Source organism: Vicugna pacos, unplaced genomic scaffold (assembly GCF_048564905.1).
Source record: "Vicugna pacos unplaced genomic scaffold, VicPac4 scaffold_19, whole genome shotgun sequence".
NCBI classification, from domain to species: domain Eukaryota; kingdom Metazoa; phylum Chordata; class Mammalia; order Artiodactyla; family Camelidae; genus Vicugna; species Vicugna pacos.
The window spans coordinates 59,389,647-59,410,400 of NW_027328740.1; the positions used below are offsets into that span (position 1 = coordinate 59,389,647).

General features: G+C 43.3%; 1 protein-coding gene across 1 annotated transcript in view; it reads left to right on the forward strand.

Annotated features, from left to right (window-relative positions):
* The first annotated feature begins 4,506 nt into the window (after window positions 1-4,506).
* Window positions 4,507-20,754, forward strand: part of LOC140692971 (uncharacterized) — a 59,743-nt gene continuing 43,495 nt past the window's right edge. Inside the window, exons 1-4 of the mRNA XM_072957160.1 lie at window positions 4,507-4,668; window positions 13,118-13,265; window positions 15,289-15,483; window positions 16,229-16,516. Coding sequence (XP_072813261.1) covers window positions 13,206-13,265; window positions 15,289-15,483; window positions 16,229-16,516 — 543 coding nt within the window. The 5' untranslated portion in view covers window positions 4,507-4,668; window positions 13,118-13,205. The remainder of the gene's footprint in view (window positions 4,669-13,117; window positions 13,266-15,288; window positions 15,484-16,228; window positions 16,517-20,754) is intronic.

Consider the following 20,754-nt stretch of genomic DNA (forward strand, 5'->3'; position numbering starts at 1 on the left):
TAAAGTCACTTTCCTTGCTACTTGCTTCCCAGCTCCCAGTCGTGAGACTGAAATTAAATACAACTCTGACATCGTCCGCTCTGGCATACAACCTCCTAGGTCATTCTGTCATGTTGAAATACAGGCGCAGTGTCTCATCTCGGCCTCTGTGGTGGGCTGCCCCACAATGGCTTCCTATTTTTTGCCTTCTGTTCCCACGCCATTGTGTGAACCCCACACCCTCCCCTGGAAGGTAGATGGACTTTGGGACCAGATTCTGACATGTAGACTGACTTGTGAAAATGTGCGTGAGTTCCACTCATTACCAGCTCCAGTGTTCCTTCTCTCTGTCTCTGTCTCTGTCTCTCAGTGCCTCTCTCTCTGTCTTGTCTCTCTCTCTGTTTCTCTGCTCCCCCTGCTTTTCTGTGTTTCAGTCTGTCTGTCTCTTTTCCTGTATGTATGTGTATATATATATATATATATATATTTATGTGCATATGTGTGTATTTATGTGTGTGTATTTTTCGGGCCCACGGCAGGTCACTTCTGAAAATCCCTTGATGACATATTGATTATTTTGAATTCATGTTACTGAAGAAAAATTATCTTTGAAAATTGTGCAAGAACGTTGGTGGGATCTCCTCTAAGGATCAGCACTGCTAGGGAAGGGATGCACCTGTGGCACTTTGATGTATGCTGCACCTTGTTCTGCCGGAGAGGAGCGTCCATTTGCTCTTCCCTCCAGGGGAACTCCTGGGGCCTCTGCCTGCTCACGTTGTCACCAGGGCTGGTTGTCACCGGGCTAAAGAACTACCAGTGTGATGGTGGCCAATGCTGTCTCTGCAGTCTGTCCGTCTGCCTGTGTCCTCACCTGAGAGGTCGAACATCTCTAGCAGACACTGGCCACCTGCACTGCCTCTCGTTGGAACTTTCTGTGTGTGTTTTGTTTCTTTTCAGAACACTGGGCTTCAAGAGGTTTTTGGACCACAGGGATGTGAAGCTTTTCTCTGACCTTGGGTAATGAGGAATGGTTTTTCCAGGCTGTGGTTTGTCTTTCCAGCTGTCTTTCTTGGCCTTTGTTTTCTGTTTTTGTTTGCTTTTATTTTGCTATAAGAAGAGCTAAGCATCTCCCTTCTGGCTCTGGTTTCACACTTAGAACAGCAGTGCCTACTCCAAGATTATGCTTGAGTTACTAAAAGGGCTTCATTTGGTACGTCTCATCTTTAATCCAGCTGGTTTTCCTCTCAAAATACAAAAATGCTAATTCACGTGGAAACAAACAAAATTTCACCCGTTCCTACTTAAGATATGTGGGCAGACAAACAAAAAAAAAAGCCACCTTTTATACGATTTCACTGATAGGGAACCTCCAGGATACGTAAAGACATAGAGAGAGAAAGGGGATTAGGGCTTGTCATGGGCTGGGGGAGGTAGGACGTGGGGTGCTCTTTGTATACAAGCTTTTACTTTGAGGAAGGAAATAGTCTGAAACAAGTGGTGCTGGTCTCACAGCACTGTGAATGAACTTAATGTTCCTGAAAATTGCACAATTTAAAATGGGAAAAGGCTAAACTTTATTCTTACTATCTTAAAAGAAAAATTGAATATACTATAATAGAAAAGAAAAAAATCTGACTCCATAGAAGATCTGTCCTTTTGGCTTTAACCCTGTGCCCTCTTTTCTAGGCTTAGTCTTACTAGCTCTGCACCTTTTGTAAAACAATGTTGCCTTTAGCCTGAAATATACAGGAGAGCCTATTTTCAAGGCTCTGATCATTAAGGATATTAACACTTTAGCACTCATATAAAGACAACAAGTTGCAGAATAGAAAATAACTTTTGCTTTTGTTAGAGATTTTACAGAGGCACTATGACCTGGTCTTCGTAGACAGCTGCAGACCAAGATAATGGCAGACTTGGAGAACCATATTGCCCATCAGACTTCAGGCTCCTTTTCTACTAAAAAGGGGAGGGGCTGTGGTTGGTTGTTGCAAACTTCTCATTGTAGGATTTCTTTGTTCATGGAATTCTTTGCAGCTATCCACGTGGTTCAGATCATGGTGTTCCTGTAAACGTGCAACAAAACAAACTTTTTCTATTCTGCAACTTGTTATCTTTATAGGAGTGCAAAAGTGTTAATATTCTTAACGTTCAGAGCCCTGAGAATAGGCTCTCCTGTTTATTTCAGGCTAAAGGCAACATTGTTTTTCAAAAGGAGCAGAGCTAGCAAGACTAAGCCTAGAAAACATGGCAGAAGGTTAAAGGAAAATGAACAGATCCAAAATGGAGTCAGATTTGTTCTTCTCTATTACAGTGATTTTTGGTGAGAGCTAAGATGATGATTCCTGGGAGGGTCCTCCACTGTCCCAGGCTGAAGTTCAGGCAGGATCACTGCCAGATTCCCCATGACTTTGGACCTGATCTCCCACAGTGAAAGTGACAATTATTGGATTAAAATTACCTGTCAAAACCCCTTCAATTGCCTGTAAACTATACCACAGTAGAGGATGTCTCATTCACCAGTCAACTGTCAGTCTCCCCTGATGCATCGGACCAGTGTCGCAGCGGGATCCATGGTGGCCTGGACAGTGCACCTTCCTATTTTGCTCTCCAGTCTTGGCTTCCTAACTTTGATGCTTTGAAAGCTCCCGTCCCTCTTCCCTCTGGCCTGGTGTGAATGAACAAGATTCCTGCACCCACCAGGGCTGAGACCAGGCCACACACAGCCCCATGCACACAGCCCACCATCTGCTGTCTACCCCTGGGCTCAAGTGGACACTCTGAACTCCCCCACCCCAAAGGTCTGCGTGCCCAGTGCCTTCGCCCTAGGGGTCCAGATCACCATCAGGACCATCAACCACCCAAGGCCCACAGGCCAGTAGCTGGCAGCCTGGGATCACCCTGACCCATCGGGTCAGATGAGACACTGGGTGCAGGGATCAGGGTGCCAGGGCGGGAATTGGAACCGCCTTCAGCCCAGCCTGCCTCGCCTTGTAGCCTCAGACATTAACTATGAAAGTGCACACTAGGCTGTGTCCCCCACTGGTGGCAGTAGTCATCATTACTGGAGCCCGGATTTCCCCACCCCCAACCATAGGGTGAGGGGTGAGGGAGTGAGCTCAGGGTATGGGTGCACTCAGAGTGAAGGAGATCCCATGGTGAGGGGTCATATGTTGAGGAGTGTGGGGCCCACTCAGAGTAGAACTAACCTGGCTGAGAAGTGAGGGGGACAGTTTCAGGAAGTTTGGTGTCCTGTGGTGAGGCACGAGGGTGTAGGGGCCATAGGTTAAGATCTAGCAGGACGGAGTGTCAGGGCATGGACCTCGGTGTGAGGAGAAGAAGCCCTGTCTTCAAGGTCTGGTGGGAGACTGGGCCTGGCCAGGGGTGGGAGGGTAGTAACAGGGAGGGGAAGGTGAGAAGGGGAAGTGGGGCTGGCGGGATGTGGCCTGGCCCAGGACAGTCGTGGTTCTAGTACAGTGCCATGACCCAGTTGGTGGCGGGGTGAAGGCTCTGGGGATGGAGACCGGAGGGACAAGAGGGAGGGGCCCCACCTGGCTCCTCCCGGCCCCAGTGGCCAGGTCCATTAAAGCAGGAGACCCACCCGAGCAGTTTGCGCTGCAGGCGGGAGGAGGAGGGGCGCGCACGCGCAGAAGGACAGACGCGCGGACGCCGGAACCCGCCCAGAATGCGTGGAAGCTGGCGGCAGCCGGTTGCTCCTGGACCATCTCCTGGAAGAGGAACACAGCTTGGGGTCTGGGCCGCCGCTTTCCGTAGGCTTGGCTGCCGCTGCCGGTCAGATAAGGGTGCGCTGGTGGGGGCGCTCTGCTCGGGGAGCCGGCGGGTGACGCCTGGGCTGTGCAGCTGAGGAAGCGCACAGGGAGGGGTGCGGAGATGAGGTCCCGGCCGTGCAGCACGTTAGGACCCTGAGGCGGGTCCCAGCCGCCGCTGTGGTTCGTGGTAACCCCGCTATTAGTAGTTCCTGGACCTCGCGTTTGTGCCGCAGCTTAAACCCGGGTTTAGGAGATCAGGTACAGCCCCGGGAGGTGGGAGGGCGCCGGAAGGCCCAGGAGCATCTCCGATTGGCCCCCAGATCATGGCCTGCTCCTGGGAGGCGGGTGCGGTGCGGTCGCGGGGCCACGGATGGAATGGGGGCTGCCCCATGAGAGCCCCTGGATTTGCTCCCATCTTCCCCGCGGCCTGACCTAGGGGGCGGCCTCTAAAGCCCAAGGTTCGTGGGAGTCAGGTTACAGGTCAGTCTGCTCCTGGGAGGTGGGGGCGGTGAGGTCAGTGTGCTGGGATGGCTGCAGCAGCAGCGGGAAATGGTCGCAACCCCCGCGCTCTCACAGGGCAGCCCCAATCCCGCCATCGCAGCTGCCGCCTTTCCCTGACAGCACAGCACCCGCCTTCCAGGAGCAGGCTACCTGTAACCTGAGTTCCACGAATCTGGAGCAGCAGAAGCCAAGCTCAGGCCATGCGCTGGGGAGTTTGAAGCAAATCCATGGGCTCCCATGGGCACACTCCATAACCCGCCACTGCCTTCGACCACACCGCGCCCTCCTCCCGGGAGCAGGCTGACCTGCGGACCGTGCCTGGAGCAGCAGAGGCCGAGCCCTGGACAGGCCGTGGGGGAGATGGGGGCAAGTCCACCAGCTTGCAAGTTCGCTGCCCATCTCCCTGCCGCTGCCCCAGGTTCGTGGATCACTTGTTTTCAAGTCAGTGGGTTCCTGAGAGGCAGGCGCGGTGCAGTCAGGTGGCGGGGGCTGCGGGGAGGGGTGCTGCCCCAAGGGGAGCAAGTGGACTTGCTCCCATCTCCCCCAGGGCCAGACCTGGGGACGGCCTCTGCTGCCCCAGGTTTGCAGGACGCATGTCATGTCAGCCTGTCCGTGGGAGGAGGGCTCAGTGTACTTGGGGCAGCCTCAGTGGCTGACAAGGATTTTAGAAGTGGGCTCTAGCCCAGCATAACTAACTCTCCTTTCTTCTCTTGCTTCCTCAGTTGGAGGCTGTATCGGCTTTCTCATTATAGGTTATTGCTGGATAATGAACATAGATTTCTTTGCTATACAGAAGAAACTTTATTTAAAATCTCTTTCTATATGTAGTGGCTAGCATTTGTAAATCTCAAACTCCCAAATTTATCCCTTCCTATCCCCTTTCCCCTGTAACCTTAAGATTGTTTACTAAGTCTGCAAGTCTGTTTCTGTTTTGTAGATGGATTCACAGTGTCTTTTTCTCTCTTTTTTTACATTGCACATATGAGTGGTATCATTTGGTAGTTTTCTGTTTCTGGCTGCTTTCACTAAGAATGACGATTTCTAGCTCCATCCATGTTGCTGCAAATGGTTTTATTTTGTCCTATTCATGGTGGAGTAGTATTCCAGTGTATAAATTTGCCACAACTTCTTTATCCAGTCATCTGTTGCTACATTTAGCTTGCCTCCATTTCTTGGCTATTGTATACATTGGTGCTATGAATACTGGTGTGCAGGTATCTTTTCACATTGGAGTTCTTTCCAGTTATATACAAAGATGTGGGATTGCTGGGTCATAGGGCAAGCCTACTTTTTGTTTTTTGAGGGATTTCCATGCTTTCCATAATGACTACACCAAACTGGATTCCCACCAGCAGTGTAAGAGGGTACCCTTCCTTCTGCAGCCTCTCTAGTATTTATCATTCATGAATTTCTGAGTGATGGCCATTCTGAATGATGTGAGCTGATACTTCATTGTAGTTTTGATTTCAATTTCTCTGTTTATTAGTGATACCGAGCATTTTTTCATGTGCCTATTGGCCATTTCTGTCTTCATTGGAGAAATGCTTGTTTATGTCTTCTGCCTATTTTTGGATTCAGTTGTTTGTTTTTTTGTTATTAAGTTGTATGAGCTGTTTATATATTCTGAAAATTAAGGCTTTGTTACTCGTATCATTTGCAAATATTTTCTCCCATTCGTAGGTTATTGTTTCCTTTTGTTTTATTTATGGTTGCCTTTGCTGTGAAGAAATTTATGAGTTTAATTACGTCCCTATTGTTTATTTTTTTCTCTTATTTCCATTGCCTGGGTAGATTGCCCTAGGAGAACGTTGCTAAGATTTATCTCAGAAAATGTTTTGCCTATGTTTTCTTTTATGAATTTTATCATGTCTTGTCCATCTGTATCTTAAGCCTGTACTCTAGATCTGTGCTTCAGATTTGAATTTTGAGCTTCTTAGATAATTCCTACTCTTAGCTCATATGTCAGATTCATCATGTCTAAAGCTGATTTCATAATCTTTTTTCTTGCAGCGTCTTCACTTATTCAGTGGGATAATCATTCTTCTGGTCTTAAATACCCAAAGGCTTGGAATGGTCTTTGATTTATCTTCCTCTCACCACCCTCCACATATTGTCGGCTTCTGGAACTGTATGTTTTTGGTTTCAAGTGTCTATTCTGATTCCTGATACTCTGATGAATAGCTTTCATCCCTGATACATGAATTATTCCTTCTGCTGAGTTCTTGGATATTCTCTTCCCCCCCTTTCAGTCAACCTACAGTTTTGACGCTCCAACATCTAGAGTCAAGTCAAAGACTTACCACAACCAGATCTGAGCCAGGTAGTCTTGACCCTTCATCATTTTGGACTTACCTTATGTTTTCCAATCATTTTGTAACTTAGCCTCCTAGGATAACCTGTGTCCTATTAAAAACCAGGAGTCACCAGCCTTTTCCTATCCAGTCCTCAGTTAAAACAGCTTAGAATTACCCTGAGAACTAGTTGGAGTCCCATTTCCTTCACAGAGTCTTCCCTATTTACTCTAAATACTTCTAGCTGCTCTTTGTATTCCTGCACTGTTTATGATCGGTAGCCTGTATTCTTGACTTTGAGTACTGACTTGGTAACATTCCCGGGTGATTTCCAATGTGTCTCCTCACTTAGCTGGTAACTGGAGAAGACTCCCTTGTTCAGCCTCCTTTATACCCCTCACCCTGCTTAGCATTGGGCAATAGCAGGCATCCAGGCAGTGCTTACCTACTTTATTTATTCGCAGGGGTGGTGATGTGGATTATAGCTAATAGCTATTAATTCAGTGTTGCAATTAAAAAAAAAAAAGCCAAGAATATCCATTAAATTTTATCTCCATGTTTAGTTTAGCGCTTTACCACAACAGTTTTCTTAACTCTGTGTTTACATTCACATAGTGTTCAATGCTTGTACAGTTCCCTGAGGCAAGCAGGTGAGATGTCATTATGTTTGACTTTTACGTTACATTTCATATTGGATATATTTGTGCAAGGACAAAACCTTCGATTATAAGTAAACAGCGGAAGCCCAGAGAGACTAAGAGCCTAACCCAGGGTCACCTGGTTAGTGTTTGGCACAGGCCAGGACCGCAGTTCACATCTTCCAGCTGATCCTTTTCCAGTGCCTTTTCATTCCAGTGCTGGGAAATGTAGCCCCATCGGCCAAACGGCCAAGTCACATTGCTGCACCTTTACCTGCCATTGATAGAAGTGCTACAAAAAGTGGCAAAGGAAAGGTCAGAAATAGGAGTGATAAAAGACATGGAAGTGCTGGAAAGGGATCCTCAACCTCCTCCTCCCTATTTGAGCGTCTCACGTGCCCCACTCTGACAGTGATGTTCACTGTTTATAACACTGTCTTTAAAATCAGACAGATCTTTTATATGACATGTTTTTATCCTGGTCCCTTTCCTGCTAGTAGTCACCGTCATGGGCAGAAAGTGCCTGACTTGTTCTTTTTGTCATGTAGGTGGGAGGGAATGTGGGAGAGGGAGCGTGTTGAACTGAAGCCGAGTTTTTTACAGCTCTGTTGTTCTAGGATCAGAGCAGTTCCACTCTTGTTTTCATCACCTCTCCACCTCCGAGTCCCAGCCACCCACTCTTGCCTGCTTCCCCACATGCCACGTCCTGGGGGAGGACAGAGTGGTGGGCAATGCCCCCTCCGCCCTCCGCTCTGGGAGGTGCAAGAGTCTGCTTTAACTTTTGAGCTGTTTTGGTAATTGGCCTTTTCCAGCTTTTCTAGACATCTCGTTTCCAACTCTGAGAAGTCGGAGATGTAACTTAACCATACATGGGCTATACTAATGTATTCAGTGGCATTAATGTGATGTTGTCTTTAAGGTGTTCTGTAACTGGATAGGAGGTTTTTGACTCACAGGATGCTTCACATCCAATTCCAAAGGCCTACAGGATGCAAGTGTAATTCAAGTTCTTACATATCTGTAAGGCAGACATGAACATTATTTGATAATATGACCATATGTTCATGGATTACGGTTAGTCCGCCGGCTCTGTATCTAATAAAAGTTTAAATTCCAAACGCTTGAAGAAAATTTGCGGACCATGTCTTTTTGCCTGTAACTAATTGCAAAAACTGAAATCGCAACTCTACCACAAGCCACAGTGTTTCCCAGTAGAGAAAGCCCTCTACATTTACAACCTCTAAGTCATGCGGTGGTTCTTTGGGTGAGATGAGGGATGCCAGAGTATTTTGTTGGGAAACTAGAGTGGCATGACAAGTGTTCTGTTACTGGTTACACTTGAATCTCTACTTCCTATGTCCTGGACTGATTACAGAGGCAATGTTAGTGCGGTAACCAACTTGTGAATGCAAGTGTAGCTAGGAAGACAACAGAGAAAATAGAAGGGATATAAAGTAATGGAGGTACTTCAGAGCAGTACAAATGGTGACTTTGACACCACCAGCTGCTGACGTGAACTTGTCAAGAATTTGTGAGAAGTGGTGGGTGCCATTGCAAGCAGGAGAGTCCTGCAGCTTTTGGAATGAACAGGCAAAGGGGAGAGCAGATATGATGGCTACCCGGGGGCTATTTGTGTCCTGAATGTGAAAATATCTGGTCCCCTGTTCAATTTTGCAGCCACAACTTCACATGACTCAGGGCATTATTTCCACCAGAAAACCATAAAAACATAAACAACCTCTGTTTCCCAAAGTGTTTGTTCTCGATATAAGATGATTGTCCTGTGGTGGGAGGTAAGTGGGCAATGGGGCCTATTACATCACCCTCTTTCACTAGAAGTCTACCTCGCTGCTTTTCATCCTACTCCTAGAGGTGCTGTCATTCTGTTACTCCTAGGCCTGTAAGATGGGCTTGCCTGAATCCTCACGTGATGAGGGATGGTTTCGTGCAGTTTAAAAAAATTGCTTGGGTCATGAGGTCCTTTGTTCCCTCCATTGGAAATGACTATTCCAGAGCAAATAGTATGCAACTATACAAACTATATTGTTTGTAATTGTCTTCAGAAGTTTTGCAGTAGGTTTAATTATTTGCTTGGTGATGGCATCTTGATTGTTTGAAGGAGGCAACCCTCACTAGGGGCATTGTGTGCTTCCTGTCTGAGAGTTCCTTTACTGACAGTAGAGTGTTTGAAGGCAGAATTATTAAGTTACCTGGTCTGAGAAGCCGAATTTGCCCGCAGCTGGGAATTGGCAGAAGAGTCAATTATGGAAGGAAGGCTTTAGGATTATCTGGTAGCAGAGTTCTGGGATCCAAACCCTGGGAAACCTCAGCTTTTGTAGAGCATGTTCTGTAACAATAGGCTATTGGATAATTTTAACACTTGTTATAGAATGTAGAGTTGGGGAAAGACTTAAAAGTGAAAGAGCCTTAAAAGAGAATCTCCGAATATTTTAAAGAAGACAGTTCTCAGAATGAGAGCTTTTCTGGAAAAGACTAGCTCTTCACAGGGGAAGCAGGGAGCAGGTGTAACTGCACTTACGGTAACTTAAAAGGTAAACCTTGCCCTCACACTTAGCTGTTTCCTGGTGGACGTTCATCTCCTACATCTGTAGTTTTAGACATAATGTATCATTTTCTGATACTCCATTCTGCTTCTGAGTGAGAGACTGACACAAAGACACATAGAAATTGAAAAACTGCGCAAAGTACTTTATTGTTAAAAATGTTGACCTGTGGCAGGGTGTTGCATTTGCAAGTGACTTTCAGTACAGGGAACACTTAAAAGAATGCAGTGTTATTTCTTTTTTTATTCCTTTAAGCCTTTGAAAAGAAGGATTTCATTGCAGAGTGTCTGGAGTACATCAGAACAAACAGGAACTAAAAATAGCTTTATGAAAGCTCCAGTATAGACGTTGCTTATAGTATGGTATCTGTATTAAAGTTAATTCTTTAAAGCAGGAATTTGTAACTCTCAATTTCTTAAGAAAATGTAAACATTCTTGACCCTTAATGACATTCTTTGTGGGTTGAAGCTGCTTTTGCTTCCATTCTGAGCATTGAAAGGCCTTCTATGATGCTTCTACCAGTCATCAATATTTTATTTTCTCTCTGTTGTGAACATGTTATTAAACTTGAAGCAGATATAAATATCATTAACTTGCTACATATGTAGATAGTCAGTGTTACATAGTCAGAAAGATTGTGTACATCACACGTATCTACATAATTCCCCCTTTCCAACTGTGTTCCTGATGAAAGGATGGTGGGAAATGGCAGTATGGGGATATGTCTTACAGTACACAGTGTTTCCCCTGTTCCCTCTACCAGATCTGGATGTTCTTTCATCTTTCGGCTTCTAGACTTTCTAGCTCTTTTTCTTAAGCCAGGTGTGTCTCATCCCCCTGTGCACACTCACATGCGTACACACACACACACACACACATTCTGCCTTAGGGAGTAGCGTGCACCATCCCATTCTCCCACACCTGCTCTGGACCCAACCCCTGGAGGAAGTGTCTTGCACGAATTCATTTGTAAGTTCCTTTTTAAAACTCGAGTGGTCGGGAAATAGGACTGATATCCACACCTAGTAGGCAGGCCCTCAAGGAAAACTTCTATGGTTAATGCCAGGTTATCTTAATGTTTGAGTACCTGGGTTTCATGTCTTCCTCTACCACCTGTGTGACCCATGATTCCCACATTTCTGTCTCCCGCTAGACTTTTTCTCTCCAACTCTGAACTCTTACAATCTTCTGCTAATTTGCCATCTTCATTTGGAACTCTGATATCTTAAAACCAACATGTGTAAAAACTGAGCTCTTGGTCCTCCTACCCCCCAAACTGGTCCTTTCTGCAACCTCCCCCATTCAGTTAGTGGAAACTTAATCCTTCCAGCTGCTTGGGTCAAAAAACTTGGAGTTATTCTGACTTTCACTGACATACCACATGAATTCTGTCAATAGACCTGGTTTAACACTGACTTTAAAACTTATCCGGAGCACAGCCACTTCTCACCATGGCTCCTGCCTCCAATGCTGCTTCCCTGCCCTGAGCCACTGTCCTCTCCTCCTGCACAGCCCTTCTCAGAGGCTTCCCTCCTTTCATCTCTGACCCGTTTTGCCTATTCTCACCCGGCAGTCAAGTGAGCCTTGAAAACCTAAGTTAGATTGTGTCCTCCTTCTGCAGTGCCTCCCCATTTCACTACGGGTAAAAGCCACAGTCCTTACAACGTCCTCCAAGGCCGTACAGGATCTGCACTGACCCTTCTCCACAGCTCCAGCCGTGCCCCCATTCTGGAACATGCGAGGTGCACGCTGCCCTTGGTGATGGTTATTCCATCCACCTGGGACTTGTCACCTCCTAGTCTTATTTCTAACCTCAGTCCTCAGTGTGGCCTGCTCTGGTATTTAATACAACATCACCATCATCCCATACCCTAAACTCTCTTTACCTTGCCCTTTTTTGATTTTTCCATGGTTCCTCTTTCCTATCATGCCACCTCCTCTGCTGCTCTGTTGAGTGAATTGTCATCTCCACCCCCCACTCCAGCTAGACTCCAACCAAGCTCCGTGAGGACAGGAATTTTGTTTTGTTTATTGATCTATTCCAAGTGCCTAGATTAGTCCTGGGTACATAGTAGGCTGTCAAAAATTATTTGCTAAATAAATTAAAAGACTATTTTAAAAATGAGTCATCCTTTCAGGAACGAGTGAGGAAAGGAAGCTGCATGAAAGAATGGTGCAGTAAATAATGATATTTGCCTGTTGTTCTTTGTGTGATATATATATATATGTGTTTTAGTCTTAATTTGGTATCAAGTTTCTTAATTTAATAGCTGTATTAGGGTGTAATTTACAGGCCATAAAATTCACACATTATAATTGTATAAGTCAGCCATTTTAGCTATTTCTAGAGTTGTGCAACTGTGTCCTCACAAAGTCCCCTTGTGTCCGTCTATATGCAGTTTGCCCTTCCCTCAGTGGAACCGTGATTTTATGTTTTTTTTTGGCAATCACATCTCAAAAGAATAATTTACACAGCAGTACTAATATATCTTTGCACTTTTAGAAATGACATACTTAAATATGAAATCAGCGGTCATTGCTGAATGTAGGTAGCAGTATCAGACATCGGTGGGAAGAATGGACTTGAGTGTCAGACTGGCTGCAGTCATACTCAGCTCCACCATTTACCAAGTTACCCAGATTATTTTCTGCCTCAAGCTCTTTATCTGTTATATGGGGGTAATAATAGCAGCTTACAGAGTTGTTGTGAGGATTAAGCAAACAGGGAAACAAAATTTAGTATAGTTGCCAGCTTATGTAATTACCTAAGAAATAGCCTTGCAGACAGAGAGCAAAATTCAAATCAGTTTCTAAATTATGTGTAAAATATGATCCAGTTCCTGCCTGGTTTGTAAACATGTATGCCTACTGCAGAATGTAAAAGCAGGCTAATTTCCAACAGAAAAGATCATTTCTTAGCATTTCTTTCAAAGGTATATGCAAAATCATTTCTACTAAATTTTCTGTGCCCATCTCTGACAGAGCTTTGACACCAGGGAAGTAACTATCTACTTTTTTGTTAAAATCATGCTGACCATCAGAAACTGTTCTCAATTATATTTTAGCCTTTATGTTGGGAAATACTGTGAGACTTCTTCTAAATTAATGGGGGGGCATTCACTGTAGCTCTTGTAGCCTGATAAGCCTGCACTAAATTATCTTTTTTTAACTTTTAATTAAAGTAATTAATTAATTTTTTGCAGGGGGGTGGTAATTAGGTTTTTATTTATTTTATTTTTAGAAGAAGTACTGGGGATTGTACCCAGGCCCTTGTGCATGCTAAGAATATGATCTTTCACTTAAGCTATACCCTCCCCCCAAACTATCTTTAACAAGGTCTTTTTCTCTGTTTTGTTGTTTTCTTTTATGTACAGATGCACAAAGCAGGATCATCAGAAGCCTGTCAATTCCAAAGATAATAACAGTGAAAAATATTGTGCAGTGACAGTGAATCCTTGGCATATGAAGAAAGATTGTAAAGTCCTGAATGATTTAAGAAGTTATTGTTACATTAACATACATGTAAACATGGCTCTCTTACCTTTATTTTTCACTTTATAATGAAGATACTTCCAACCCGTCAAGGTTGTTTTGTTTGATGTAGGGAATATCTAAAGCCTTTTCTGCAAGTTTTTAAAATAAGTAACAGAAGGTAATTTATCAGAAGTGTGAATGGTGTAATCTGCTCTGTCTAGTATGGTAGCCACTAGCCACATGTGGCTATTTTGAATTGAGATGTTCTATAAGTGGAAAATACATAATAGATCTTCAAGACTTCGTACAACAAAACTAATGTAAAATATTTATTAATAAGTTTTAAAAGTGTCAGTCACACTTTTGAAATGATTGTATATTGGATATTTTGGGATAAATATAATTATTACTGGAATTAATTTCACTTGTTCCTTTTTATTTTCTAAATGGTATTACTGGAAAATTGTGACTTGCACTATATTTCTATTGACAGTTCTGGCTTCCAACTTATTGCAAATAATATGAAAAGAAAACTTTTATTAAACATTTTGTAATTGAGTAGTTGATTTACATCATATTATTTTCAGGTGTCTAACAAAGAGGCTCAACATTTTTATAAATTATATTCCATTTAAAGTCACCATAAAATAATGGCTATATTTCCCTGTGCTGTATGATACAGCACTGTAAGCTATCCATTTTATACATAGTAATTTTTTCCTCTCAATCCCCTACCCCCTTCCTGCCTCCCCTCTCCTCCTTCTCCCCATTTGTAACCACCAGTCTGTTCTATATACCTGTGAGTCTATTTCTGTTTTATTATAGTAATTAATTTGTTCTATTTTATATATATATATATAAGTTAATATATAGAATATTTGTTTTTCTTTCTCTGACTTATTTCACTTAGCATAATACCCTGTAGGTCCATCCATGTTATTGCAAATGGTATTATTTTATTTTTTATGGCTGATCAGTATTCCATTGTGTGTGTGTGTTCATGTGTGTATATGTATGTGTATATATATGTATATATACATATATATATAATATACCACAATTTCTTTATCCAGTCATCTGTCAGTGAACACTTGTGTTGTTTCAGTGAACACTTGGTTTGTTTCAGTGTTTTGGCTATTGTAAATAGTGCTGCTGTGAACATTGGGGTGTATGTGTCTTTTTGAATTATATTTTTCTCCAGACATATGCCCATGAATGGGACTGCTGGATCACACGGAAGTCTATTTTCAGTTTTTTATGGAACCTCTATACTGTCCTCCAAAGTGGCTGCACAATTTACATTCCCACCAACCGAGTAGGAGGGTTCCTTTTTCTCTTAAAAGTTCAAAAATTCACTACATTTATATACTTTCCTTACAGTTTAGGACACAATTTGGCAAAAGCCAGATAGAATTTGATAGAAGTAAATACAGTAATTTTTTAAATGTCCATTCATTATGGATAGATATGTTATTGATAAGTTGGTTCCCTATTTTTGTAGATGCAGAAGTTTTTATACCTTCACAGACATTTCAGTCTTGCAGAGAGAAAAATTTCTTTGCATTTTGCTGAACTTGATCGGGTGGCTTTAGCGAATATGGTCCAGGCCTCCAGAGGTGAATACACATCCAAACCTGAACCATTTGAATGTCTGCAAGAATTTAAGAGTCTAGAATGTCAGATCTGGAGTATAACTCTGGTGAATGACATCAGTGACTGGACTCAAGAATACTCCATTTGAGTGCAAAACCTTTCATAAGCCAAAAAAGGCATTGAAATTGTGGCAAAGCCAGAGGCTTTTTTGTGCCACATATGGCCACAAACCCATGGGGACAACCACAGGCCTTCTGGAGTGCCAAGGGAATTCCATGTGAGGAGTCCAGCACTCACAGGAATCCAGTAAGTCCCTGCCAGCCAGAGCACCATCATTGCTACTGTACTATTTTGAGCAAATGTCTTTTCAACAGGTTCAAATTGGTTTGTTGTTTTTTTTTTCCATAAAAATAATCAAACAACTTCTTGTTCCCTTGGTGAAAGTAAAAGCCTAACATTTTCTGATTTCTTTTGACAGAGGAAACATGAGCCTGTGAATCTAACTTCATCTGTGTTGGTCTACAGCTGGGAGCAACCAGATCAGTGTCAGTCCCCTTGCAGCCACTGGCTGGGAGCCTGCATATTACCTGGAATGATATTTGAAACATGTCACACTAGCCGTGCCTTCGCTGTGGGCTGGGAGGCGAGTCAGTCAGAATCTGCATTATGGAATGTATGTTTCAGATCCACAGCTAGGAGATCTTTTTTAATAGCCAGAGAATGTAGTCATAAATATATCTATTAATGTATTTATGTAAGAACTGTTTTAAAGATTTTTTTTATTATAAAACTTACCCCCCAAAATTGAAAATGAAAGAACAGTGGAATTAAAAATCATCTGTACCTTAATTATACATTAAGAATCTTAAAATCCTTCTAAACATTTTTTTGTTCAAATGAAGATATTTTTCCCTTCCAAAAAGGAAAATTATTATTTCACATTTTTTGCTTTCTCCTTTTATTATATATTCCATATCAATAAATATAATTCTTTTAAATCCCTTTTAATGACTGTTTAACACTATATTGAACAGATATGTAAATAGTCCTAGGTTTCAGAAATTTATAAAATTGTCATTGCAATGCCACTGCAAAGAATATTTTGGTGTTTCTATTTTTAGTTACTAATTTGGACTAAAAATTAACAAGTTTGCTTTTTTCATCTAAAACATTGGTTATTTTATGAATGAACTGTAAGGATTTTAAATAACTTTTCAGTAATTTCAACAAAGAAATTATCTTTAAGGCAAAAATATATGATAGTTTGCAAATCAATTTTTATTATATCTTCACCTTTACCAGTGTCATATGTGTGTGTGTTTACACAAGTGCTTTAACTACCAGCAATGTAAGAAAAATCTGTGTACTAAAAATGTGAAAATAGTTTCCTGGTTTGTGTTTTCATTCTCCCAATATAGGTTTTGGGTGACAAGCTTCTATTTGCAAAAGTATACACCCTGTGGGAGGTGCTCTGTACATACGCTGAGATACTGCACATAATATTGCCTCTGAAGCCCAATGATCTGAAAACCCGGTCCTCAGCCTTTGGTAATTTCAGCTGTTTTATGAAAGTCCTCCAAGTGGATCAAAGTATCATCAAGCCGAAGCAAGAATTTTTCATTGCCCTATTTGAGAAGAGCTGCGTGAATGACTTTTATATTCAGGATAGAGATATATTCTTCAATCCCACCACCAGAGGCCGCATTGTAAGTCTAAACCGAGTTTAGCTGCTGTCTTGGGGATGATTTAGAACCTGCTGTTGAATTATCAGTGATTTGGTTTGGTTGGTTTGGTTTGGTTTTTAAAAGCTGCCCATAAAAAGGAAAAAAGAGAAAGAAAAGAAATATGCCTAGAGATTCCTGTTAGGATAGTAAACAGTGTCTGGTTAGTTACCCTGTGTAAACCACACGCTCTCTTAGAATCTTTTTAGGTTTACTTCATCCTTTCTCAGATCAAGTATCAAGTAAGGGACAGTGTTAAAAAAAATTCAGGATTAACAGGCTTGTGAGCTCCAGGATCTGCAAGGCAGCTTTCCCTCCCCATGGTGTAAGTCAAATGGCAAAAATGAAATAAAGCACCACATATCTCCTCCGGTGTTAACAGGAAAAGGCTAATCTTCTGGACCTTGTTTGTTCCTGGGTAAAATGAAGATAATATATCAGGAGGCGACAAGCTCATTTAAGGCAGGCACCATGTTGCCTTGTTCACTGCTGAATCCAAGGCACCGGGAAGGCTGAGTTTAACGAGTGAATGAATGAACTGTAGTCCCCCCAGAGTTACCATGTGGGACAGTGAGGATTAGCAGCTAAGAGCATAGACTCGAGAGGGAAGGGTACAGCTCAAGTGATGGGGTGCATGCTTAGCAAGCATAAGGTCCTGGGTTCAGCCCCCAACACCTCCTCTAAAATAGACAAATAACCCTAATTACCTCCCCATGCCCCACCAGAATTACCTTATTATCTCCCCACCACCAAAAAAGAAAAAAAAGAGAAGAGGCCAAGAGCGTAGACTCATGCTGGAATACATGTGCTGGTTTCTCGCTGTCGACCTTGTAAATGTCACTTAGCCTCTGTGTCTCTCAAGTTCCTCACCAATAAAATGGGGATAATTTTAGCACCCACCTCGTAGAGCTGCTATGGAGATTAATGAATCTATGTCAATGTTAGAACAGTCCTGGCTAATATTAAGTACTATGCATCTGTCAGCTTTTTTCATAATTACTGACAGATGTTATTATCGACCAAAGAAGTATTAGTTCTTTGTAAGGGAAATGCATGTTAGACCATTTCATTTATCATTTTCTGTAATTCAGGCTTTTCCCTCTGAAATACCATTTTCTGTCTGTGCACTAGAAAGCCACAAGTTTTTCCAAATTTCATCTGTCTGGGTTCTTGTCATGACGGCAATACTGCAGAGTGCTGACATTTTTTAGGGACTCTGTGTGAGATGACAGCGACCCCTCAAATTCAGGAGTGCTTTCTCTAACTGATAACATCTCGCTTGAAATGAAGTTTTTAAAATGTAACAGCTTCAGACGCTTAATGATGCCATAGATGCAAGGATGTTCTATCTAAGCTCTTTAAATAAATCCTTTCATTGAAATAAAGGAAATACTATATTATAGCGTTCTATGACTTTGCTATCTTTGCTATCCATTTATCTGACTCTCTAAGACCAAAGAAAGCAAAGAATGAGATTGATCATTACTACTGTGTGGTACACATATTTGTGGATGAAGACAATACTGAAATGTACTGTTTAAGATATTAAAATAGACACTAAACTGCTGCTTGATGCACATGCACGAACAGAACAGGGAGCTGGGTGCAGGGAGCAAACACTGAGTTTCCTGGATCAGAGACCCAGCATAGCAGTCCAGCCCAGCAGTCCATATGATTCATATTTATGTCCCAGCAATATTAGCAGTGAGAGTCTGAAATGAATTTTGGGGACACTTGCAAACAGCTGTCATGATTACTAATGTGGGACACCAGGATTCTACAGTGTTTAGTTGGAAGCTGCGCACAACCAGTTCTTTTCCACTAAAGCCTCTTGTAATTGCTGGTCCCACATCCAGGCTGAGGAATCATCTCATGTGGTGTTTGGGAGGGAGATAAGTGGAGTCAGGACCCATGTTAAGGCTGGGTGGGTAATAATCTGGTGGTAGTACAGGAGAAAGGAAAGTAGGTCAGGTGGGAAGGAGAATGACTGGATTTAAATTTTGGTTCTTGAGTAAGCTAATTATATAACATCATGTCAAGTTTCTTTGTTGTTTATATTCCATGCGCTGTCACCGAATAACTACTGAATTGTGGGGACAAAAAGCCTGGGTTTTAGAATTGACCCTGCCCCCAACCTGCCAGAGTCCAGGTTCCTCTGGGTGTCCAAGGAGGGGGCTGAACCATCAGGTGTCCCTCCACTGCAGCAGTTTGGGCACTTGGTTGGCCTAAATTTTTTGCTGTGGAAGACTGGCTCGGTTGTAGGACATTAAGCATCTGCAAGGCTCTCACCAGGTACCCACGGTGGTCCTAGGACTGTGACATCCAAGCATTCCTTTCCACCCACGTTTACAAATGACCCTCAGGGGGTTAGTATTAATCCTGGGTGAGAATTATGAAAAATTATATGGTACCTCCATCCCTTCTGGCAAGTGAGGGCCCCTTATTTACAAATGACCACGAAGTGTTAGCACCACATTTTATCAACAGAACACGTGAACACGTGGTGACAGTGATGCTCACCTGTTTGCTTCTGCTTCCCAGTGCAACTTCAGCCTATGTCAGAGGACCTCAGCTGCCCCAGCGAACAGGGCCTTCTGTACAGGGAATGGGCTCCTCCTCGAAGCACAGACAAGAAGCAGCCCTTAGATCTCCTCAGGTGAGCTGTTGTGGAGAGCACTCCAGTGGGAAGAGCTCAGGGTTGCCCTCACAGCATCTGAGTGTGACAGTCCTCCAAGAGTATTACCAACCAGGAAGCACACAGGAGCTCTGAGCTTTGTTGCCCCCAAGTTTTTACTGGAGGCTTTATTAAAAAGACATAATTTATTGGGTCACTACCAACATGGCTAACCCAAACCCTAATTGTAAGTCAAAACTTTCCTTAGCCCAAAACGCTGAGCCCCTTCATCTCCTGGTGGTCACTCACTTGTCACAAAGCTCAAAGCCCCACTCCTCTAATCACATGGTTGGTGTCTCTGACAGGCCAGTCCCCATCCTGAGTCGTCTCATGGACACAAGCCATCCAAGGGTCCACCATGAATTGCAAAGGCACTCCTACTTGGAAAATTTAAAGCCTTTAGGGGTTGTTCAGGAACTGGGATCAAAGACCTACCAAATTCTTCATTAAATAGTAGTAAATGTTCGATTTCACTTAAATTATAAAATAAGAGAGAAATTCTCACTGCTTTGCTGTATCTGATGTTTGACACCGGTTCACTACACCACGTGACTGTAATGTCGCGCTCAGCATGTCTTCTCAGAGCAGCAGTGCCGGCTGCTCCCCGGGAGATTATGCTGTTTGGGCAAGGCTACTGGGGGGAGGGAGGCCAAGGAGAACCGAGCAAACAAAAATAATCGGGCGAATAAGGAAAAAATGTAAGATTGAAAAGAAGGAATTAACACAGTTTTGAGATGGGAGGCTTGGGGGGAAGTGAGTCAAGAAAGCTATCTTTGAGTAGGTTACATGTGAGCTGAGATGGCGATAAGGAGGCTGGACTTTGAGGATCTGGGAAAATTCACCCCAGGAATAGAGGCAGCTTGTCCATTGGCCCCGAGGCACAAATGTACTCAGCAGGTTTGAGGAGATACTGGAGCCAGCGCTGGTGAGAGTGCTGAGACGCAAGGTTTAGAAGGGCTTCAGGAACATGGAAAGGAGTGTAGACTCTAAGTGCAGTGAGAAGCAGTCATGATAGTTTAAGCACTAAAGTAATTTTCTCTCACTCACAATTTTTCAAAGATAATGTGGAGAATGAATTGCAGGGATCCAGGAAGCAGGGAGGCCGGGTAGGAGGCACTTGGAGTGGGCCAGATGAGAGATGGTGGGAGCCAGGGAGGAATGCGTTTGGGGAGTGGAGCTGACAGGATGCAGTTATGGGCTGGCTGTGGATGGTGAGGAGAAGAGGAGGGTCAAGTTAGCCCCAGGTCGGCCTGGAGCCAGGTGCCTGTTCTTTCTCATCTCAGTGCCCCATGCAGGTGCACCTACTTTGGCAAACCTCTTAACTTTCAAAATGAAGGTTTTATAACACGGAAGTCTTTGTGTTTGTTTCACATTTTTTGGAAAGATTCAAACATGTACAGAAGTAGAGAGAACAGCACAGCCAGCCTGCCTGTATCAGTCACCCAGCTCCAGAATTATAAACTCAGAGTCACTGTTGTTGCACCTTTCATCTCCACCTCCTCCCTTCCCCCACTATGGGATCATTTTGAAGACAATCCTACATAGCTTA